This window comes from Astyanax mexicanus, chromosome 1 (genome assembly GCF_023375975.1).
Source record: "Astyanax mexicanus isolate ESR-SI-001 chromosome 1, AstMex3_surface, whole genome shotgun sequence".
NCBI lineage: Eukaryota > Metazoa > Chordata > Actinopteri > Characiformes > Acestrorhamphidae > Astyanax > Astyanax mexicanus.
This window is the reverse complement of record NC_064408.1, coordinates 58,196,976-58,222,506: the sequence shown is the minus strand read 5'-3', so window position 1 is coordinate 58,222,506 and position 25,531 is coordinate 58,196,976. Positions and strand designations below refer to the sequence as shown.

Genomic DNA, 25,531 nt, shown 5'->3' with positions numbered 1-25,531 from the left:
CCATAATGCCATAATAACTTTCACTCTCATCTCTTCAATTCTAACATATTTTGCCAGTTAGTTCTTAGAGAAATCATCAGTAAAATGGTTTATCCACTTGTCTTTCCTGCAATGTAGACATTTTATTGTGAACATGTGTACATTACAGAACATTACATCTGTTGGTAATTTAGTTAGATAATGTTTGTCTATAGTTGTGACTTGTTAAATTCCAATCCTCTTTTTTGACAGTGTCTTACATCATTTAGATCTTCATTACCTTTCTCTTTTTGCTGTCTTTTATCGCTAAATGCAACATAATTCAAAGACTCTCAATTTCACACTCAAATTCTAATCTGTCTGCTCCTTCGGTGCACTCACTGGTTCTGTCACGGCTAGGTGGTACATCAGTTGTGTCCGGGTCCTGTTTGCATAAGCTCAGCCCTGCCTAAAAACAGATTCTCATCTGATGAGCAAACATATCTGCGCTATTGTACTGAATTTCCTGCCACTACATTTATTCAATAGCTTTGAAAATTTATTGCTGAATAAGACCTTGGTTTCAAGTCATGGCTGAGTGGATGAGTGCAGTGCTAGGCATGGAATACAGATACACACAGTGTTCTCTTTCCTCCTCACTGAGCTGACCTGTTTGTCCAAGGGCCCGGGTGGCTGGGGCTGCTTGATGGATGCTTGGACTGTTTGTGTACATACAGCTCTTAGGGGGCCTATTAGAGCCCCTCCTAGGGGACACTTAAAAAGGGCACACACTTTAGATGTTGGTTCATTGTTTGGCTCTGTAATGAGCTGGAAGCCCACAAACAAAAATTCTCATGGCCTTGAATTGGAAGTAGGACATTTCTCTCTGTTTCTTCCATCTGTAGTTGTAACTCTCACTGAAATATTTTTTAGTTGTACGGTATTTTCTGCTGCTGAGAGTTAAAAAAGGCTTTCATAATTTAAGTTTAGTGCGATTGTGTAGCTGGCATGTATGCTAAATCAAGCTTTAAAAAGGGTTTAATTACTTGTCCGTAGCCTTGATTAATAATTTAAAAGTTGGGTAGGTCTAGTGATAGTATTGTATAAGATATAGCATAATTAAAAATATTGATAGATTGATAAATATTGATTCAGCAGTTGTGAACTCGATATTGATACTCTTCATTCCCGTGTACATTCTTTAAAATTTTTAATTTATTTTTAGTTAAAATTTAGTTCTGTTACAGCAAATAGTTAAGTGAGTGCAAATAATAAAGATGACCCATTCATTTTAACATTTTAAGCAACATTTTTGGCACCCTGCATGGTCAGTACTTTTTAAGAAATAACGATTTATGTTACTTAAACATGTGCCTTGGACAATTTCTAATTATTTTTTTTGTTTTTAACTTACCCTATTTTTCTTACTACAAGGCGCACCTAAAAGCCTCTAATTGAAAAAATTGAAGGTGCATCTTTATTCCGTGCACCTTGTGTATGAATTTTACCAGTCAGGTTGTAGGGAGCAGTAAAGCCACTCTGCTCAAGAACAGCGTTATACAGGAGTTTCAGATTAGTTCTCCAGCAGTGTTAGCAGAGACAGCGTGGTTAGAGGCTAATGCTAATACTGCTAAGTGTTAGCTCTTTTACCATTCAGAGGCAAGTATATTGGACTGTAGTCTGTGTGTTTACTTTGTTAAAACAAGCTATGTGGGACAAACCGCTAGCTAATATCACCTTGGCTTACCAGAACACTCAGGGTTCCTTAGTGTAGCTCTGTTGCTAACGCTTGCAGTTAGCCACAAATGCTAATGTGTCTGCACCCAGCCTAAGTGGACATCTGGAAATATAAGCTGACTGTAAATGAACAAAAGTGCTTTACTCACCCAAATAAACAGTATTTAGGAGAGAAATCTATATAGATTAACATTCAGCACTCATTTGATGTTTCAGTTTTGTTTACTTAGCTTAGATTTATATACGGTAACCTAGTTAACCTAACTACCACCACCCAGTGGAGAGACCTGCTGAATTAGAAGTAAAACATGGCGACTCCCCTGTTTCTTACTAGTGTTGTATAATGCACCTTGTCCAATGTGCCTTATGTATAAAAACAGACAAGAATATAGACACTCTCAATATATTAAGAGTGTGCCTTAAAATCTGGTGCACCTTAATGTGAAAAAAACAGTAATACTTTCAACTGTGCAACAGTTATCTTGATACTGGGGACCCCAGATGTTTGAATGCCACTCAGCCCAGTTTCCAAATTGATTAATTTCAAGTACTTGCATAAATCACCATTATGTAAGACGAAGTATGTGACTTGTGTTTCTAATTTTATGACTTTGTTTTGTTTTTTAAACAGAATGGAACAGTAAATGTTGATGCTCTTGTATCCGGTGCTCTAAATGTTAACAAACCTGTAGTTTATTTCTGACCCTTTTCAGTTTTGTTTCAAATTTGTATACCTGATCCACAGTTTACTGTTGTTCCAAATAGAAGCATTTGGTGCATATTTGTTGCTTTCGTTAAAAGACTGGCAGTCAGTAAAGACTCCCCACTCCTATCTAATGGTAAAATCTCTGATGAATTATATGTGCCTAAAGAGTCAGTAAACAGCCTAAACAATTATATAATAAGTAAGCTTTTGCTTTTTTTTTTTTTTTCTCGTCTATTTCTAAGTATTGTAGTTTTGTCTTTCACAGCAAAGTGCACTAAACTATTTAAGGGGCATAAAATGGTAAAAAAAAAACTCTACATCAGATTATGTATACTATTTTAGTATTGTAACATTTACCTGTAGAATGTCATGGTTACACTAATATACCCCTCTTTCTCTTTCTAGTCCAACGTTTCGAGGCGGCAGCAGCGGATGATTAAGAACAGAGAGTCAGCATCTCTCTCACGAAAGAAAAAGAAAGAGTACCTGCTGACGTTGGAGTCCCGGCTGAAAGTGGCGCTGTCTGAGAATGAAAAGCTGAAAAACGAGAACGGGACTCTGAAGAGGCAGCTGGAGGGCCTGATGAGTGAGGTAGTCACTGCACTGTTACACCACACTTATTTAGAGCTGGAGTACACACTTCACTGATTTCTGTGCTCTAGTCTGTCCACCTGAATCTGTGAACACTGTACTTTTGGGCATTGTATTTGTAATTGATATTAAGATTGGTGTTAGAGAGTAGTTCAATTAAAACAATTAACAATCACTCAATATATTGATACTTTAAATTTTAACCCATTTTTCTATTTTGCATATTATATTTTATTGCCAATACACAGCTCAGAAAAGTAAATTAAAAAAAAAAGGAAAAGAAGATTTTCTTTCAAAAGAGGAGCGTGTTTTGTGTTGAGACTTGCTAAAGTCAATTCTATCTTTCCTGTGTGTCCAGAACACTGTACTAAATGCTACTGCTCCAAAGAGGAGGGCAGTGTGCCTCATGGTAGTCCTGGTTTTCCTGTTCATCAACATAGGTCCAATGAGGTAAGCTTTTATATAGTTTCTCCAGTTATGATATCTTATAAAGATTGATCATCTTAGCGAAATGTTGCCTTCATCTAATAGGGAAAAAAGTTTGTGCATAAATATAACAGCTTATCCAGCGTCCTTTCTATCAATTTGTGTATTGTTAGTGTTTGTCCCCCTTCAAAGCAGAAAGAACATCTAAAAATTGATACTATATAGAAGAATACTCTTAGAAGCGTTTGATTGCTTTCAACCTCAGGAGAATTAGCAAGGTCAGGTTCTGATGTTTGGTGATTAGTTCCAGATTGTAGCGAATGCACACTTACATGGCATTAGCACAATAACCTTATGAACCATGCTTTTCTATGTCTATTATACAAGCTGTATAGGCACAATGAGCTCCTGTGTCTGCAGCAGGCCTTCGTTAAGAAGTAAATGTGAGGAATAATTTGATTATCACATGTGTTTGAGCCAGAAGGACACTAGGACATTCTTGTTTCAGCACCTGTGTGGAATCATGATTTTTACAGAACTTGAACTTTCTTGTTACCACTGTGGGGGGTTGAAACATTAAGCATGTTTGTTGTTAAATCATGTTGACCTTTTTATTTTTTAAATTACTTGTAAAAACTAGTACAGTGGATTATATATTCAGATTTGGTTTTCGGGTAAGTTTGATGCGTGCAGTTAAGGATAGCTCAGCATTATTTAATGAAGACTCTCTGTTCTCCAGTTTGTTTGAAGGGCGAACAGGATCTGAGTTCACAGCAGGGCCCAGTTCGAGTGGCAGGCACCTGCTGGGCTTCTCTCCAGAGATAGACAGTGGCCTAGGAGGCAGCGCGTCTGACTCTGAGCCACCTCATACCACACACAGGTAACACACTCTCTATTGTAAATGCGCACGCACACACACACACACACACACTCGCACAGAAAACACTGTGTGGGGCCCTAGAAGCACCTGAGCCTCTTACCTGACATTACATACCTTTGACACGACCCAGGCTGGTCATTGTGTTGAATGAAAGCAGATTAGCACAGGTGCAGACTGACTCTCTCCAAATCACTGGGTAAGAGAAGAAGGCTCTGTTTTTGAGCCTCTCCTTAGTTAGCTTCAGTCTAACTCCAGTAATTGGTGGTTTATTGCTCCAAACATGAGGTTAACAGTTTGATAATTTGACCAACTTACTTTTATACAAACACGCAATCAATGTTAATTAGATGATAACATACCTGTGTTGCGGTTGCCTGCTTGTATTTGTTTCATTAATAAATCTAATTTAATTATTAAACAATGTTGCTTTTGTTGCAACTTTAACCAGCTAATTAAAATCTCCCAATGTTACTAAATAAATCTGATTTTCAACTCAGGTTTGAATGTAAAAATTTATAATGCAGATCTACGTACCAAAAGCTAGCATCACTATAATCTTTTACGTTCTATACACAATTTATTTTATGTATTGTTCAAGGGTTTACTTCTTCTGACCAATATATCTACTCCTTGCACCTTAAACAAAAAAAGTATGCATTTGAATAGCTGCAAATATAGGATTAGTTAGTTAGTAAGGGCCTTTTGCACATGTTTTTAAATGTCTATTGGTTTCATTGCTTTTAGAATTACAACATTTTCAGCATTTGATAGATGTGAATATTGTTTAAAAAAAAATAAACTGTGGGGACAGGGCATAATTCTTAATCTTGGTCATCAACAGAGAAAAAATAAATTGTGTAAGGAAATTAAACTAACATATTTTCCCCTGGATATCATCAGTTAAGAGCATCTGTTTATGTAAATGACTTCATTCTTGTCTGACTAATTCTGGTTTGGGGTGTATAAAGGTTTTTAGAATTACTTCACTAATGTTTTATTCAACAAAAGCTGCCTCACCCAGTGCCCACGTTAAAAGGCCAATTAAAAAAAATTGTTGTGATTTGGTGCTTCTGTTCTTTGTCAAACATATTAAAGCATGACTGTAAATCAACTGTTTTAAAATTTGGTATCTGATTTCAAAGTGTTTCCTGGTTTAGGAACAAAAGCATTAGTAACAGATTGGGGGTGGGGTTGGGGGATATGCAAGGCTCCAATCTGGGTCTACTTTCTTCTTCTTCTTAGCACGTTATGCGTGGCTCTTTTGACTTGTGTCACATTTTGTCACTTGGAACTGTTTCCAGGCTGGCTTGAAATCTAATCTGCCTCCCGCCCCCAACTCAAATAGGGTAATTAGATGTCTGGAAGTGGTCAGAGTAGTTCTGGAAGCCTGATTTGTGCTGGACCTGAGCATTATGCTCTTCAGCCCTGGGAAATAACATTGAAGAGATGGATGGCAGAGGATTTTTTTTTTATCAGAACTCCAGATGTTCCACATCGTGTTGTCTTTGTTACTAGCACCTGAAGAGTCCAAGAATTTCCTATTTAATTTTCAATTTGTTTGATTCAGTGCTTTACTTTTGAAATGGTTGTGAATAATATATGAGGGTGACAAGCTATTTTTACTCCATTCATGTTCAAAGCCCAAGCTTTTAACTCCAATTCATGGTCTTTCCACCAGTCTGAGATGATATCCAGACTGTCTGTTACTGATAGAATTGGGCAAGGTTTGTGGCAAACATTTTTCTTCATTTGGAGAATAGAGAGAGCCTACTGTCTTCATTTATTTCCCCCCCACTGCTTCAGAAGTCATCCTGTTGCTCGATGGCATTCAGTACTGTTTTTCATCTGCCAAATCATCTAGGTCCCACATTCATCTTTGTTTAGTTTAAGGCCTCTGTTACAGAAGCCAGGCTAAATTAGAGGCCCTTAAATCATTCAGTAAAATGTTGAATCAGCTGACATCCGTACACAAACTGTATTTGTGGAGATTGATGGGATGTTCTGTCAAATGTTTAAGGCATTTTTAATTCCCAGGAAAATGCTTATGTAGCAAACACTGACTAAATGCAACATAAAGTTAATTCATTGTTACTAATGATAAATAATGATGAAAACTAAATTATTTTGACTCTCTGTTTTTACTCTTAACCACCCCTGTTACTGAATGGCAGCTGGTGGTTAATTTTCGGTGTTAAAATAATAGTTTGGGGGGAAACAAATTAACATGTTTGTTCACTGCGCCCAGATGCAATCAGTCAGCATTTGATACTGAAAATTTTAGTTTAGAACAGATGATTCTAGACTTTCAGTTTCCAATTGTAATACTAAGAATGACCAATAAAGTGTTATTTTAGTCTAGAAAAATCTAAATTAACTGCTCCTCATGGCTGAATGGAGGCAGGCTTTTTAAAAATAAGCATCTTTAATATAGCTTAAATATAAGGTCTATTCATGGTCTTTTGCTAATTATTTTTTATAGTATAAAGATTTGTTTGTCTTTTTAAACAGTGTTCACACATGATGTCGAAAATATCCTAGTTACTTCAATCACCACTCACAAACATTAAACTTGATACTGTTGTTCCAAATGCAGTAATTTTATTAAACCTCAGCCTTACCCAGGACATATTATTTAGGCCTGTTAAATACTATGAAAAACAGGGTCATCATATGAATAAATGCAACTAATTAAATAAGAGTTTTCACTTAAGTAGTTCAGTAGTTTAGTGCCTAAACCAGCATCTCGCCCAAGAATCGTTTTGGCAGCCTTATTTAGTGTATCTTCCCAGGCTCTGAACCCATTTTGCTTAGAGCTGATTGAAGTAAGAAGCTTATAAATCTGCTGAGTGCTGATTATTTCAGAGGTTTAGCATGCTCATCAATCAGCTTCTCTGCATCTCCTTTATCCTTTTTTTTTTTTCTTGCCACATCTGACCACATTTTGTTTTCCTCCATTGGCCCACTTTTCTGCTGTTTTGTTTTTTTGGGTTTGTTCTGTTTTGTCTCTCTTCTTTGTTGCTGTTGCTTTCTCACATCCCTTTTCCCACATTCTCTCTCTCTCTCTCTCTCTCTCTCTTTTAGGTTAGAAGACTTGGAATCAGTATCAGAAGAGAAGGGTCTGGTAGTGGTGAAGACAGATCCTCTGGTCCTGAGACCCCCACCCCCCTGCCAGCCACCGGTCAACAAGACCAAGTGCATGAAGTCAGTGTTAAGCACTCTCTATCATTTCAGCCTGTATAATTACATTTACTGTTATTCACACAATTTCATATTGTCATTAACCTGTCTTTACACATTCCATTAGTGATGTTTAAAGCTGAAGTTTAATCTTAAATTATCTCAAATCATGCTCACCACACCATGGCCAGATTAGTTTAGTTTAATTGTGCGAAATCTAAAGCTGAGTCTGGATTTTAAAACCTAAAGTGCAGTTTTTAAAAGGGGCTAAAATGCACACCCTACCATAAGGTTGATTGTAGGCATGATGAGCAGATTCAATACACACAGCTTGACCGTGCAGCTCAGCATAAAATGTTTCCGTCTTTAGTTTTAGTTTTTAGCATTGCTTTTATGTGAAGAGAACTAATAATTCCCACTGGTATGGATACACACAAATTCCGGCAGGGCAATAATTCAGCCAATGTTTGAAAACTTCGCTTGGCATGACAATTTTGACAAAGTCATATTACGCTGCTTCTAGACATTTAGAGAACACGCATTTTATAAAAAAGTGTACGCCTGTAGAATTGGCAAAGTCCTCATTAGTAGTCTAATATACGTTATGCTGTATGTAGAGCATCAATGAAATATTAATTTACTGTCAGTCTGAATCATATTTAAATATTTAAAACTGCTGCCCATATGTTCTCCAGCTCTTCTGCATGAATTTCCTGCACGTCTTGAAACGTTTGGTCTCTGCAGGGATTCCTCTTATTAAACTGATAATGAGCTCGGCTTTCAACTCTGAATGGAGCAGAGAATGTTTTGAAATGTATTGTGCTGAGCCAATGTGTGAACAATATTTTTTATCATATCACTGCAGTCAGCTGAAGGCTTTTTATGACAAAAAAATAAATAAAAAATGAGCTGCAAATCAAAGAATTTGACCTGTTTTTTATTCAAGAATTTAGATTTAGATATAGACTATTATAAGAACAGAGAAACAACCGAGCATAAATACATACAAAACATTTAGATTAATGCTGAAGCCAATAACATTGATTGTCCCTTAGTAGTGTTGTGTGTGCTAAAGAGTAGGTTTTTTATAGTTGATTTGTTAATTATGGTATGAGATATATTAGGTTCGAAAACATCAGCGGCTTTGATAAGAAGCAATTTTTTATGGCCCTTGTTATGATTAATTATGATACAACATTCCGTTTCTGATTGTAAAGTTATTTAAAGTTTTTGCAGAGCGCGTGGTTTTGTTGGCAGGTATGTAACCAATGTACTATAATAGTATAAAAGGTGCTCCTAATGTTTAGAAAGATTAGTGTATGTAAATTGAACTGCATTCATGGGGTAAATAAGACTGCAAATTGACCAGACCTGTTCTCTTGTGTTTTTATAGGCTGGCCAGTGAGCTGAGGGGATGGGTGTACCGCCATGAGTCCGAGCGGACCAAGAGCTGGCGTCCCAGCAGCACTCATCCTAGAGGCAGAACCATCCCGGTATGAGTGATCAGTGGACAGCTGTTTTCTCTGATATTCAAAGTGCAACCTTCAAAGTGCATTACCTTATTACCTTTGATTTTAAGAGTATATGTCCAGAGTAAAGCCAGGAACACAGTGTCCTAAAGTTTAAGAACAAAACAAGGTGATTAGAGATTACTTTTAACCACAGATGTTTTGAAAACCAAACCACGGCTATACCATCTTGAAATAAAGCCAGACATCCTTAAGCCACTGGGCTAATTGCTGGCCACTATGCTAATTACTGAACACTGAAGCTGCTTCCCCAGATCTGCAAAGTCGAGTAAGATTCAACGTATCAGACCAGTGGCACTGATAAACAGAGCTGAGAGCGTCTCCATAGTTTAAAATTGTTTATTTGCTTAAGTAGTTCTGAGAGCAGTTAACCAGTAGGCATATATTAGTTGTAGCTTTAGGTAAGTGAATTTTGTTCTTTGGTTCTTTTTTTTATTTTTTCTCTCTTTTTTTTTCTCTTTCTGTCTTTTCATATATTACTCTACAGCTTTTGTTTGTTTCTTAATCTCTCTTGTGTTCTTGCAAGAAGTTTGCTTTATTTCTCTTATTTTCTCTCTGGCTTTCTTTATTTCTTGCTTGATTTTGCTTTAGATTTAAATCTTTTCCCTTTTCCTTACATTGTGTATTTGTGTTTCTGCAGTGAATCTCTCTCAGCTCTAGGTATCTAGGTAATTCATGGCTCTGTAAGCTAACATGAGACAAGAATTTAAAAAGATTAGAATATCCTTATTCTTGATCAGTGCTGCAAATGAATTGAGATAAAGCAGTTAACTGTCTCTTCTTGTCAGCTGTGTGGGAAATATAACTGGTTTTATGGACTTTAACAGAGCTGCAGAGGACACGTAAAAAAAAAACCTGATGTGGATATATCTGACATGCGGGGGAAAAAGAAAGTTGGCCCAGCGCTTCTCATTTTCTGATCCATCTGGGTCTGGAGTCGACTTCACAAAGCGCCTGCAGGGCAGAATTAAGCCAACACTAGATATTTAGGTCTTTTATCACTTTACTTTCATCAGATATGTTTCTGTTCAGAGACAGAGAGGGAATGATTCATAGATGGTGAATGCAAGAAATGAACACTTTTTACAAGTGATTCCTAAAAAGGCAGTGCTGTGTTTAAATCTGAGTTTGGCTATTTTTTTTTCATTTGCCTTTATTGTTGCAGGCCTTCACATCTACTCAAACCCACATGCACACAGTTATCATTTATTTGATCTAACTAAACTTTCAGTTTCAATTAACTTTTGTTATTTCTTGTGAATATTGTCTAATTCTGTAAGAAACATTGCCAAAAATGATCACAGAATTAAATATAGCTAAAGAGTAAAGTAAGCCATGTGGTAATGGTATATTGCACTGGAAATACTACACTACAGTTTGTGTTTTTTCACTAATCTAATTTAACACTGTAAATGTGTTATTTTTTGTACTGGTGGTAGTAGGTTTAGAAATTGTATGGTATTAGTAGTGGTAGTTATAGCGCTTGTTAGTAAGAGTAGTGATGGACATATATCATCGACAGTAGTTCTAGTTATTTATAGTGCTGGAGGTGCTAACAGCAGTATTAGTAATAGTAGGAAATGGTTCGCTGTGTTTCTCTTTAGTACAGCAGTTATTTTCCTCACTTGATATATCAGATTATATGTACTATTTATTAAATCTAGTATATTATATGCTCCACATATCGAGGAGTTACGCTATTCCCAGACCCCAAATCTAAACAAAGTTTTTCAGGTGAAAATTGTCTGCTTAAAACAACCTGACACAAAAACATACTCACAGATTCATAGTAACATGATCACCTTAACAGAACACCCCCAGGACACCTATTCATGATCTCATTTGTTCCCTGTGTTAATGGAAAACCATTAATTAGTCTCTCTTTCTTTCTTTCTCTCTCTCTCTCTCTATATTCTCAGAAAACGGGCAGTAAGAAAGCAGAGGTAGCACAGATTGTGACTGTCCAGTATTCTGACTCGCCTGAAAAGTAAGTGTTTCCATCAGATAATCAAGCCCTTCACATTCAACCTAATATTCAGTTAAAGTTGAAATTAAACCAAAAACACCAAGGCAGTTAACATGTGATTGAATGCTTCCTTATGCTCATACATTTTAGTATGAGCACACCATTAGTATATTTAGGTAACACAAACATGCTTCTTTTTGCTTTTTGTTAATACAAATACTTTCTCTAACAACAGCAGGTTTATGCATACAAACATTATTAAAATTTTTGGCACAACGAAGGGTAGAATAATCCATCTTATTTTATATGTTATTTAATAGGAAATAATGTGTTTGGACACAGAGCTTGCATGTTCTCACACTGATGCTTAAAATATTTGCCCAAACTCTTAAGTAAACAGATCATTCAGAAGCATTTGAATAGGAGAATCAGGAAGCTTTGATTTCCAGCTGGAATAATCCTCTACAGTTATTACAAAAAGAATTTGCATAGAGACTAGTTGACTTTTATTTTCTTAACCTTATTATTAATGTCATGTTATGACTATTAGTGGATTTCTAATAAGCATAAGTGAGAACTTTATGTGCAGTTAATTAATTAATGTATTTTGCATGGCACTATACTCAAATGCTCCAACACACATTCAGTCTGGCATAGACCAAAACCACCCCCCACCCCCTCCCCCTCATCTGCTGTTAAACCAAGCTGTAAATCTGCTACAGCTACAAAGTGCATACTTCATCTAGTAAACCTCCACATAAGTGATAAAGCATTGTAGAATAAAGTGAATATGATTTAATGTGGAGTTTCAAATGAATGTTGCTTCAGCACTGCTGCCTTTCTTGTGTTTCACCATGAGTGCGATATGTAGTGTTGCTATTTTCATCCCTCCCCACATTCAAATGTTATTTTCTTCGGTGGGATCCATTCGCTTACCCTCTGAGTAAATCATTATGTTCTGGCTGGGCCACTGTTCCATTGGCTTTGGCCCAGGGCTGTGCCAAATTATCCGCGACTGTGTCATTCCACTGTCAACACACCAACAGCAGGGGAAAAGCTACATTCTCACAGGAAAGAAAAAGCTGTGATTTATCAAACAAAATATTTAAAGGTGGTGACTGCATGTGTGCAAGCTGCTTAACTGTAGTTAAGTTAGGAGTGATTTCATATTATGTGGTTTGATTGTTATGAAATCTGAACATAATACAGTAATGACTCTAGCTGGAAGGAAAATTTTATGACAGTGTTCATTTCTTTTGTTCTGTCTGTTGAGCATGCATGTCCTCCCTGTGGGGTGTAGAGGAGAAAACTCCTCTTATTTCATATATAAACTGTGAAGGTCTAAATTTCTTGTATTTCATGTGTGTACGGTATATTAAATCTGTTGTATTTCACCCCCCAAAAATGCCAATAACAAATTAATAGTAGTAAGACCAAAAGAAAAAATCATGATTGAGATCATATGGCTTACAATCATTTAGGTCATAATGATATCAAAACTGACCATTGTTCAGGAGTGCTGGTATATGTATATGTATGGTATATGTGCTTTTCCTTGTGTAGTATATGAAGGTTTGATTAATTGTCCTGCCCTTAGACGGCCCTTAGACGGCAACGAGCTGCAGGTGTACTATGCCCCTCACCACCCGTACAGCAACTTCTTTGATGAGATCAACCGACGAGGAGACACCTTCTATGTGGTCTCTTTCCGCAGAGTAAGTTACATTTTTTTATTGTATTGTCTTAAACACATAAAACACATGCATATGTGTTAATGGAACAGGACCTTTAATATTTCATGGATATTTCAAAAGCAAATTTAGATTAATAGGTCTTTATTGTTAGTGTTATATCTGCAAAATCTAAACTATTATCAGTTTTCATGACCTCTACTAGAAGCAGATTTTATCAGCAAAATATAATTTGTGTTTCTCATAATATCTACACAAAGTGCATTAATAGTAATGCCATATGTTGGATCCTACTTTTGATGAAGAATTCTATGTTAGTTTCACATTACTCACAGAAAAAGATACATTGCAAAGTCATAATTTATTCTTGTTTTTAGCATTCACCCCAACTTGTCGATTGTGATGTAGTCTTACCAATACCCAATATTGTTTTTAGGAGTTGTAACAATACTGCAATTTAGAGTTTGCTTCAAAATGTACAAAGCTGTACTCTACAAAAATTCTCTACTTTTGAATTAAAAGCTGAATGCTTTATATATTTTTATTTACTTTTATCTTAAGAAACAGTTTTAATCCAGTCTCTCTTTATCAGAGCAAAACTGTAACAGGAGAACAATGTCAGCTTGTTTCTAACTTTTTAAAAACAAATTGAAAGTACTGAAAATATCAGTTTTAAATTGTTCGACAAAATGCAGTACAAAAAAAATATTAGATTTATATATTAGGACCCTGAAAAGCGTTAGGACTGTATTTCTCAGTCCTAGTCCCGGACCCCCTGCCCTGCATGCTGTTTACCTTGTTTAAACTGATTCATCTTGCTGGCCAGTACGCAAGCCCCTGGAGCAAGGAAAACACTGAACTGTGCATTACAGGGATCCCCCAGGATAGTAACTGAGAAGCACTCAGTGTTTTCCTGTGCATAACAACAGTTCCAGTGTCACTCCCGGCACCTCCCCTGATTTTAGACAAATGAATGTGCTGCTAATGGAGTGTGCGTCTTGTTTGTGTGAAGACGCTGGAAACGGCATGCCAGTCTTTGGGCTTGGCTCTCTCCATCCCTCCACCCTTCTTAATTGAGAGAGAAACCATATGGCCTCACACCATGAAACACTGAGCCCTGCTCAGATGTGTCCAAGTAGAAATGAGCCATTGCACAAGCACAAATGCACACTTACAGGTTTGGACAGCGTGAGGCTTAAGTTTCAATTGCTTTTAATTTGACCTCATTTGTAACCATTAGGACGGAGTGTTCAGTGTTTACCTCATCTTCCTCCGGAGATACAGGCTTGTTTTCTTGTTTCTTCCAAAGGGCTAAGCTGTACCTGCTGTTGATTACGCTCACAGATGTATATAGATAGTTAGAGCACACACACACTCTGTGCGTTGCAGATGTGCTCTTTTTTCATCTACAATTCTACACTAAATTTAAAGTAAACAGAACATCTTATGAGGTCATTAAAATATTTCATTTGTCTCATAAATTAAAGTGATACAGTAATTCCCTTCCACTGGTTACTTCATTTGCGTGCACTGACAGAAATATTTAAAGCGCTGTTGGGTTTGCCAAAATCAAACACACAATTTTACTGAGACCTGAACAGGGATATGACTAATACATCTGCCTGTTCAGAGAGTTTCTAAACGATTTGCCTTCCTTCATGTTAGTGGATGCTCCACCCCCTTACCTATACAAAAAACAAACAGAACCTCGACTTTCGGGGTCTTGCACAAAAATCGGTTTTGTGAGTCAGTCCTTGTTTACTCAGGGAGAAGCTTTGTTCCCCTTTTCTCACTTGCCCTGTTCCCCCTCCCAATCCGTCATGACCTCTTTTGGCATTAAAGAATGGCCTGCTGTCTCTGACGTGGCTTCTTATTCAGCCACACCTAGTTTTGGGAAATAGGATCACTGGAGTTGTGGGATATTTCATAATAGACCTAATATATACATAGAAATCTCCAGTTGTAATCGTATTCATTCCAGTATTTGACATGAAGAACATTGATATAAATGTGTACCGGTAATGGTGTTCCTGTTGGAAATCAGTTGCTTGTATAACCCCAAGGGTTTAATTTGTACTTCTTTATTTAACTTCTTGTACTAAACATGCATGTCCTTTTTCTAGTGTAAACTGGGACTGTGTGTTCATTTCCAGTAACTCAGGCTGGATCTATCTGGTTTGGATTTATTTTAGAAAGAGGCTTGTTGCAGAAATACGCTTTTCTTCCCAAAAGCAACTTGGGGGCTTTTTATGAGACAAGGAGTGCCATGGTGTAAGAGGGGGGTGAGATATGAAGATATGATGAATGAAATATCTTTGCTGGGAAAACATGGGGAATATGAGCTCATGGGCAGTTGCTTTGTTAGATGCAGCAGTGTTTTAATTTGTTCTAGACTTTATTACCCTTTCTTTCTGGGCGTTTATTTGCCTGTATTTTGTTTCCTGCTGGGTGTGGGTCTCTACTGGGTTCTGTTGATACTTTGCTCTCTCTTTCTCTTGTGTGAGGAGGTTTCTTTCCTGCCAGTGCCTGTACCGGTCTTCATTTAAAATCTACTTTGAATAAATGCACATATCAGCATTTCCACAGCTGGAAGTGGAAGTCATCTTGGACGATGTTGATCTGTTCCTCATGAAATGTTCACATGAAATAAAAGGCAGCTGAAGTTGATGTTGTTAGAAAGAAATGAGAAACCAAAAAACATGAGTTACAAGGTTCTGAAATAGTGTTATGTAATCAGTGTAGCATCCCCGACTTATAGTTAACCCAGAGCACTGTCAAAGCTTTGAGTTTAAAGGCCTTGTCACTATTGACCATTTTAGGAACACAGTAGATGGAGCTACTCCATACTGTTCTGCAGTATGAAGTACCTCCAACAAATGTTTTTTTTTTTCAGTTGTCGACTTAAAGCAGCCTGACACAAAGACATACTCAAAGATTCATATTTAAAGGGCACCTGTTACCTATTAATGACCTCATTTGTTCACTTTATTAATGGAAAATTATTAATAAGTAAGTGTTCCTCCTCTCTCTGTCTCTCTCTCTCTCTCTCTCTCTCTCTCTCACACTCTTTCTCTCTCACTCTTTCTCTCTCTCTCTCTGTCTGTCTGTCTCTCTCTGCTCCATCTCCTCCTTTGATGGGGTAGCAGATCTCAGAAAACTGGGACTTGGTCCCACAGGTATAAGATGTGCTCCAGGTCACATGCTGCACTGTACTGGCTAGCTAACAGATGGCTATAACATGCCATATCATGTCTTTCTTTCTTTCTCTCTCATTTTATCTCTTTTGTCTCTCATACATTTTCCATCTGGATTCTATACAATTTCCCTTTTGACTATATAAGTCAGATGGTAAGAGTGAGATAACAGGTGCTATGTGTTTTGGCATCTTATCAGTCCTTCCTGTCTGTATGGTTTGTGCATTTGTGTGGTAAAAGTATAGAGTGCTTTCAGTGCTGCAGTAGAATCAGGTCATCATAGAGTTTCTGCTGATGAGCATACCATGCAAGATCTTGCATTTCAGACTGTACTTTAAGTAGCACACACACACAGCATTAAATCAAAATTTAAAGTTCTTACTGTACAGTGACATAAAAAATTATACAAATTTATAGATTGATTTAGCAATATTTAAAGAAAATAAAGAAAATAAGAAAATAAAGTTTTGTAGTTGTCATGTAGCGATGTGCAAAAATATGGTTCTGTGTAATAGTAAGCCTAATGTAGAGGAAAGCTAAATAATATCAAATACATGGACATATCCTTTAACTCCAGAATAAATAATACATTCAAACAAAGAATAAAGTGAATATCAAATTGACGAGTTTTATTTTACACCTATATTGCTGATATTTAATCATTTATTTACTGAACTTCAGAAGAACACAATGTTTAGGTAAGGCAGGATCTCTTTTAATGCAGTTAAATAAATTTATGATTATTTAGAATTTCAGAAATAAACATTACATTTTTGGGTAATTACAGTCCATGTATGTGAAGTCTCAATTTCTTTCTAATGTTACAAATTAAGGACAAATGAAAAGAAATTTGAGATTTATATCCTTCGCCGCAGGACTTTTAAGACTTTTTTGCAGTGTAGTGAAACTAGAATTAGTGACAGAATTTCACAACAGTGAAATGTCAATCCAAAACTCATTTAGCAACTACTTACAGCAGTGATGTTCGAACAGACCTGATCCAGGTAATGATGATATTCAGAAACATCTAATGATTAGACTAGTTTTGCTGAACTTTTACATATCCAGAAGCAGGACTGAACATCTCTGACTTAAAGACTTGTGTAGAGTTATCTGTGGGGTTGATCAGGTGGAATTTGTGAAAGATTTCTAGACATTTTAAAAGTCCCTGCAAGAGCTACAGGTCAGTTTTGTACAAATTCGTGGTTTTAACATTAACCTTAAGAAGTTGCACACTGACAGCTGAGCTGTGAACCCAGTTATCCATCTGGAGGATCTCTAAACACTACCAGATTTACAGCTGGATTCTCCGGCCTTCACCCTTTGATGAAAGACACTGCTTGAAGTGGTGCCATATTTTCTCATTCAGCTGTAACTTCTTGTATCTTTTTTCCTTCAGTATTTCTATACAAAAAATGTGTTTTACTGAATTAATTTCTTGTTCAATCAGTTATTGGCCTGACTGCTCTTCCACCCTGTTGTCATGAGTTTTTTTTTGTTTTGTTTTGTTGTAGTCAATTGTTCTCTCTCTCTTTTTCTACTGCAGGATCATCTTCTCCTTCCTGCCACCAACCACAACAAAGGAAGCAGGCCCAAGATGTCCGTGTTGCTGCCAGCAATGAATATCAATGGTAAGAGATATTTTCCCTTATGGTGAATCCTGTAAAGGTGTCAGCCTTCAGTTAGTCGTAAATCGACCCTCACTCTTGGTTGGATGCCTGAGAGACAATAGAAACATTGTGCTGTGGTGATGAATTAGTGGAATGAGCAAAACCTCCTGTTACTTTTGGAGATAGGACAATTAGATTTTAGGCCTTGTTTCTCAGCCAGACCCTTCTGGCCAGGTCATATCCATCCCTCCGCCTTGGTCTTTGTACAGAAGTAAGTGAGAAGTTCCTGTTGGGTGATAACCTGTAGTTTGTCTGTTCATTTTTTTTTTTCCATTAACTTAAATCTTTACACCTATCCCTGTTATCCCTATCATTTTTTCACCTCGCAACTTTTGACTTTTTCACCTATGCAGCTGTGTTGGTTTGTTACGCAATATTAATAAATTACCAATACAGAAAATGTACTTGTGAGATGAGCATTATGAACTCAAATTACCAGTACTAAATTCCAGTACTAACCCATTTAAAGCATTGTGACTGGTTTAAAGAATTAACTGTGTGTGAGGAGATAATAGAGCAATGAACAACTTCCAGCAAGTTGGTGAGAACTGATGAATTTTAAACCCTAAAGAGCCTAATGGCGTTAAGTCAGTAATTAAGGGTTATTGGTTGTTGCATAAACTTGCAGTATGTTACCGATATTTATTTACTTCAGAGAACAGACATTATTGCACATCTTAAACCATCATCTTTACTTTCACTGCCTCACTGTAGACAGCTTGTCTTTATGATATGAGAGTAACTGTAGATGCTGGATCAGTCAGATGGGAAATGTGAAAGATGAATTTCACTAAAATATCCAGCATCGCCTGATCCGCTTTTTATTTTCTTTGCCCTGAGAAGCCTGCAATTTCTGGCGCCACATATCCTCATTCCTTTCCTCTATATAGTTTTATATCTCCTGGCTGTAACCGCACTGATGGCATCAGATGGAATCGGAGCCGAGGTGGAGAAAGTCGATACCCTGAGTCTGCCATAAATGACCTGTGGTGTTTTAGGTCGTTTGAAGTAAAAGATGGATGAGGGTTGAGGCCATACACCCTGCTTTTATAGTTCTCTTCTATTCCGGAAGGCATGCTGAGTTTGTGTTGGTAATGGCTGATGTTTGGCAAACCTAAATACCCTGCCCAAATGATCTTAAACTATAAACAATGGGTTCCTTTAGGAAGCAACATTTATTTATTTATTTATTTATTTATGAATGGCACAGCAGAAATTAGTATTATATTCAGGCTACATCTTTGGACACACATTTAATCTCACCAGAGTCACATTAACCATTTAGAGTTAAGAGCTATTGCTGTTGTTTTGTTTACTGTTACCCTTAGGTTGATCACATGAATCACACTAGCACATTTTCTTCATTTTCTGTTTGCAAGGATGTCATTACAAATATTAGATATAAATGGGTCAAACTGATATTTTAACTTAATTGGAAAAGTCTGTTTAAACAACATAACTTCCTTTAAGTTTAAATGGGTGCTTGGGCTAATTTTATCTTTTAAACAAGCTCCCCTGTGATGGCGTTCTGGTTTAGCCATATTAATCTCTGGGTGCAAGTATCAAACGTCCTACAGTACATTTCAAACATTTTTTATATTGCAAACAGATTTAGAAAAGACAATGTTGCAATCACAAAATCGGTTTGATTCACCTCAAACTGAAAATGTGGTACCTTGTGTTGCTGATTGGATGCACACTCTCAGTATTTATATATTCCACTGACTTTAAATTCCATATTGTATTTTCATTTTACTTTTTTTTTTTTTCCATAGTTCATAGTTCATACATGAAAATGCAGGAAAAGAGCATACGCACAACTTCTGTGACTTTTCATTATGTTTGCATTATGAAATTTAAAATCGTACTTGACACTTCCTCTTCTTTTTTTGAACTGTGGCTAAGAAGTCCTACATATCAAATGTAACATGCTTTTATAATCAGAGGTGATGAGTGTAAATTCTAAGGCTTGATCATGATGGCCATTTGGCACTGTCGGCTCTGATCTACATTTTTATCTGTCCAAGCTGTGCAAATCAGTCAAAGTACTTCCTCTGAAGTTCTGAGCTGTGATGTATAGGATTGTGTTTTAAATTGTCCTGGAAGTTGATGTTCGAGAGCAGCCTAACACAGATTCAAGTGTCCAAACAGCGCTCTTAAAGTCTGCAGTTGTTGTCAATTTTTCCAGCTACATACTGCAATCATTTAGTGTCTCCTGCTTTAAATGGCTTTCATATGCTTACCCCGATAGGAGTTCTTAGGCCTGTTCCGAACTAAAGCATTGTGTTGAAACCAGGGATTTATTCTGCTTTTTTTTTGGCTATTTTTTCTCCTGACATCCATATATGGGTGCATGTGAATGACTGTATGAGAACATGACTGTAGTTGTTTTGTTTCTCCCAGCTCACTGTTTGCTTTTGTGCTACATTTGGGGTTAGTTATCCAGTCTGTTCAAGTCCAAGTCTGTAGCATGTCTTGTATTTATTTAGTCTACTGTAATTACTTGTTTTTAATAATGATAGTAGGTTATACCTTTTGTGTGTCCCTGAACTCTGGCTATAGTTTAAGCTTGTCTAACACGGCATGCAGGGTGTACTAACATCTGCACATCTGTAAACTACACACTATATGCCCAGATGTTTGTGACCACCCATTATAATGAATGATTGTAAAGTTGCACGCATTGTTGACACAGATGTAAACATGAACAACCACAGCATGTTTAGTCCCTGTAGAAAATGCTCCCAATAGAGCTCTATTAAACAAATAAATTTAACCTATTACCACCATGCCTATCCTCCCAGTATTGAACTTTGGAGCAGTGGAACTGTGTTCTCTGAAATGATGGTGTTCCATCCAATCCTTTTGGGATGAGTTAGTGAGTTTGGGTGGTGAAGTGGCCTGGGTGGTGATCATTCATCATCTTGACCTCACTAATACATAGATTGATCCTTGCGTGTTTGAGGTATATTAAACAGTTATTCTAGGAAACACCCCTCTGAGATTAGCATTGTTTAAATGTTGTGTGCACTGAGTGCCACATTAGAGCAGCTTATCAGTAGCAGCAGCAGCTCTGTCACCACTAGAGCCCCATGCCACTTTCCTGTCATTACATGTGAATTTTTAATTAAGAAGTCTAGCAAAGTCACATTGGCAGTAATTAGGGCTGCCTCTCACTGCCAGGCCTTTTTTTGGCTTGCGTCCACCTGCCTGGACAGCAGGAACGTAGCTCTGTCGACGGGGGCCCACATCCAGCAGAGGTTAGGGAGGTACCTCTAATCCCTGCTCTTTTGAAGTGTATTAACTACGACCTCATCAGAAACACAAACACACTTGTGAACCCCAGCTCCTTGTGTTCACTTCATCAGAACATTGAGTGGATTCTGGACAGTTGGGTGCTATTAAAAGGAACAACTAATGTGAAATTTTCCAGTTGGACCTCTCTGTCTGTAGTAAATGTGGGAAACACTTCAAGCATATTTAGACTTGCAGGAGGTACAACAGGGGGAAGGTTCAAGTTCGTCATCTAGTGTGAAATAAGACTGGGTGATATGGCTCTAAATAACATTAAAATATTACATTATAGTTTTGAAATTACAATATTATTGACAATATGAAAATCACTATACTCTAACTTACATATTTTATCATTTCGGAATTATAACATTGCAACAATAAAGAAGTTAAAATTAGAAAAAAAAATAATCATAAGATATTTATTAGACGTGTCTAATTTGCAAGTAGTAACTTACCGAAATTCTATATAAAATAACAATGTAACAAAATAATTGATATAAAAAACCCTACATAACACTAGTTGAATATTTTGTGCAGGCATATAAACTGCAAATGTAATCAACTCTACATAAATACACTCAAAGCTTTGCAGCTGATCAATTGTTTGTATGTTTGTGTTTCTTTCTGTCTGTCTGTGTTTAAGAGGGGGAGACAGGTAGAGGGAGTTATTTAATCATCATAAACAAATAGTTTTTCACCTTCAGAACTCAACAGTAGTGACGTCATTGTTGACGTTGTGTTGATGTTGTGTTAACACTGCTAATACATCACATCATCATGATGTGATTAATTTGCGCTAAAAATAATAAACAGGCTAAAGTTTTCAGATAATTTATATACATTTACACATTATCATTGACCACACTAATGCAATCCCTATTTAAAGTGACAGCACATACGTTTTTAAATGAAAATGTGAAATATCACAGAGCATGTGGAAAAGTACTTTTAAAACATGCATTGTGGTGTAGTGAGTTTTCAGAGTGGTGAATCTGGTTATTTTAGAGAGGATTCTCTCTTTTAGCCTGTAGGCCCTCCCCAGTCATAATTCTTTATTTCTATGAGTAAAAGATGTGATTGAAGATGAAGACTGAGTGGGCAATCTGATATCTCCATGAAGAACATGTTTTAGCACCATTTTGCCCCCCTTCCCATGAAAAAAAGTACTATTTTCAATTGAAAATATTTATTTTAAAAAAGTCTTAAGGACTTCTGCTTTAAGTTCTGTTATAAACTTCTTATCTGGCAGAGGTTCTGGGAATGAATCGTTGTCCTGATTGGTTTGTTCAAACTGAGTGCTTGCATTCACCTATTTGCCCACCCCCAACCTAAGTTTTACACCATTTTACCAGTTCTGGGAGTGTGCAGGCTAGCATGTGCTTCCTTCACAGTCACTCACCACTTCTTTTTTAACTGATGCCACCATATTATTAGTGCACAGCTGAACACTGAAAAAAATGCAAATCTCAAAAAAGACTGTCATTACCTTTCAAGAATAATTATTTTAGACATTCAACTAGTGCTTTTTCACCATTCCTGAGGTCAAAGTAGTGATGGCACTCACTGATGCACCCACCAGATGTAGCTGGAAAACTAATACAGGAATAATTCACAATGAGTTCCTCTGCCTTTATTGGACCGCACATGTCTGCAATAAACTGAAGGAAGCTACTCTGCAGCCCATATGTTGTGCACAAAGACTGTCCTTACTATCACAAAAGAAAAGCTGCACCAGGACATCGGCCATTAATAATGAAGTTGTTTTTGGTCATCACACGGAAGTTTGTCCGTAAATACTCTGTACTGTTTTCGAGTGCAGTCAAAAATATCTTCAGGGCGATTTGTTTGGAGGAGATAATCCTAGGAGCATTACTGTACACATGAAATGGGGTCATATTGTTTCAGCCCTTAACTTAACCTGCATTTCTAGCAAACAGCTTTAAAAACCATGTTTTCTTCAAGAATCCTTTCTGCCTAGACCTTCCTAGTACATCCAGTGTCTTTTTCACTGCAGGATGTTCAGGGATGTTTTTCTATCTTACGTAATTAGAGAGTACATTTCCTCTTGGTTTTATAGTGCATTACAATGGGACTACTTAATGCTGACCTGTTGCAGAACCTGTTGATTGTTTGGCAAATGTTCTGAGAAACCGACATTCTCCCGCATCCCTCTCATTGATTATTCCAGAGCTTGATTTTGCCAGGGGACCTTCATGTGAGTCATCTGTTTGTGTGATAGATTTATTGCTATGGGAAATTTGAAGGCCAACAAATGACTCACCTCTGGCTGTGTGTCTGCGAATGGTGTCCTGAAATGCCATTTAACCCCTGCACGCTTAAATCCTGAGCTAGATCAGAGTGCCAGAACAGAGACTTTTTTTAACAGAGAAGTTAAAAAAGACATGGGTATAAAATAAAGTCTGTTTAACTATGTCTTAGAGTGAATTGCTGTTTTTGTTTTCCATCTGGCTAAAATGCATTTGTTTGTTCTTACAGAGAGCGTGATAAAGGACAAAGAGTTTGAGGTGATGATGCAAATCGACTGTGAAGTCATGGACACCAGGATTCTGCACATCAAGTCCTCCACTATCCCACCAGTCCTGCGGGTCAACGAAACAGACTCTGGCTCTTTCTACCATTCGGCCCCTAACAACAATCCAGCAAAGCCCCCTGTTGTCCTCATGGGTTCTGCTTAAGTCAGGATGGATATAATTACCCAAATATTTTTTAGTAAAATAGCTTTCTACTGTTTACCCCCTTTTGTTGGTTTGAATGTTTTTGTGTGTATCAGATTACTAAAATCTTGAGTGATGTTTAAGAAGACTGTTTGTATTGTAATCAGGAAAGTCTTCATTTATTAAAGGTTATCTAGACCAGTGGTGACCAGTCTTGTCAACACTAGGCCAGTGCAGTTGTACATTTTCATTCCAGATAAGCAGGATCACACCCAGTCATTTGTTCGAAGATTAAGACCTATTCAAACTAACAGAACAAGCCATAATGCCACTGTAAATAAGACTGGAAACCCCTGATGTAGACTTGCTGCATTCTTCTTCAGCTTATATTTTCATCAGTGGTGAAGGGCCAGGGGGGGAGACCCAGCCTCGCTGTATGTGGCTGAGTACAGCAGAGAGGTTCTGGGCCCCAGCATCTTCTGACGTCGAGCATCAGAGTAATTGGCAAATAGCCACAGGGGACCAAGGACTGTACCTTGAGGCACCCTCTTTCAAGACACATACTTTAGCTCCAGTCAGAATAATTCCCTGCATAAAGGATTTACTCATTGTGAATTCAGTCATGAATATTCTCTCAGGAAGCAATGTATAGTTGACCATTGTACCACTCAGATTTAAAATGTGATGCAATGTGGGTCGCATTTTGTACTGATTTTCTGTGTGTGGCTTATACAAAGATTTTTTTTTTTTTGTGTGTGTGTTTGTTTGTTTGCACTCTGCTCTCTTTGTGTTAATCTTTGAAGGCAATATTATTTATGACATTTTAATTACTAAGCTAGTGGCTTAGTGCATATATACAATATTTGAAGTCAAACATTCTTTATTTCTCATAAACAAGTTAAAATGACCTTGTATTTGGTCTAGTTTCTGGTTCTTTTTAATTATTGTGCCAGAGGAATTCTTGTGTCCTGATTTATTGCACTTTGACTAAAGTGCACTTAAGTGATTTTATTCCCAGAAATGTAAGATTAGCAATTCACATGTGCACCCCACCAATTCTCCCCTAATCTTTCACCGTCACTAATTTACACCCACCAGCTAGGACTTCCCTTCTCCTGTGATGCTGCTAGTTTTAGGAGCACATGGGGTAAAGGGTAGCATGTGCATCATCTGAAACACCTTTGTAAACTGACACAAAGGCACCACCAGTTTGCAGTTGAACGCCCTTTAAGGAGAACACTACTTGCCAGTTTGATTGTGCCAACTAACATACGGCCATACTGGCTAGCATTGTGCTGAGTGATGGGAGGACAGAGAGTCAGTCTACCCACCCTAAGAGAGCGTCAGGCCAGTTGTGCTCTCAGGGACTCCTGAATACAGGTGGATGTGGCGACACTGGGGGATGTAATCAATGTGATCTTTTTTAGTTTTTTTTTTTCTTGCCAGCTTTTGGGTTTTATACTACATTTCTTTTTACCCCATAGCCATGATCTTAGTTTAGTTTAGGTTTTTCTTACCATAAGAATAGAAAAAATGAATCCTATTTGAACTACAGTATGCTTTCAGCTTACAGTAAGCTTTCTTTTTGGTCCTGGTTTTAAATAGTGACCATATAGGCAGGGTAGGGTTATATTATTCAAAATTAGGAATATAATCTATTTAAAAGAGAAAATGTTTATTTTCATTTTCGGCATTTTCTTGAATCTTTTAAAAAATATTTTTAATCTAAAATATTTGATCACTTGATATTTGTCAGAAGTGCAGGACTGCAAAACAGAAATAAACACTGGAGTCAGTTTGAGTGTTGTGTATTTATTGTGGTACTTTAGTTCTCTATCCAGAGTGAAGGTGAAAGATCCTCTACAATCTCCTCTGTGGTTTCCATTGTTTCTGTAAGTGCCTCCAGTCTGAAATGGAGGCTGTGTGGTAATCTTGCAAAGTCCTGATTATAGTTCTCAAGAAAAGCTCTGCAAAAGGTCACACTAAGAAATTATAGACGTTTTAAAACAACGCCTTAGTTTGGGGTCCAGTGTA

At 37.2% G+C, this 25,531-nt stretch overlaps 1 protein-coding gene across 1 annotated transcript in view; it reads left to right on the top strand.

Annotated features, from left to right (window-relative positions):
• The window catches only part of atf6 (activating transcription factor 6), a 49,901-nt gene extending 24,603 nt beyond the window's left edge, over positions 1–25,298 (top strand). The window contains exons 8-16 of the mRNA XM_049480643.1: positions 2,807–2,992; positions 3,351–3,442; positions 4,158–4,298; positions 7,380–7,499; positions 8,869–8,968; positions 10,924–10,991; positions 12,568–12,685; positions 17,402–17,486; positions 23,319–25,298. Coding sequence (XP_049336600.1) covers positions 2,807–2,992; positions 3,351–3,442; positions 4,158–4,298; positions 7,380–7,499; positions 8,869–8,968; positions 10,924–10,991; positions 12,568–12,685; positions 17,402–17,486; positions 23,319–23,518 — 1,110 coding nt within the window. The 3' untranslated portion in view covers positions 23,519–25,298. The remainder of the gene's footprint in view (positions 1–2,806; positions 2,993–3,350; positions 3,443–4,157; positions 4,299–7,379; positions 7,500–8,868; positions 8,969–10,923; positions 10,992–12,567; positions 12,686–17,401; positions 17,487–23,318) is intronic.
• Positions 25,299–25,531: the final 233 nt, after the last annotated feature.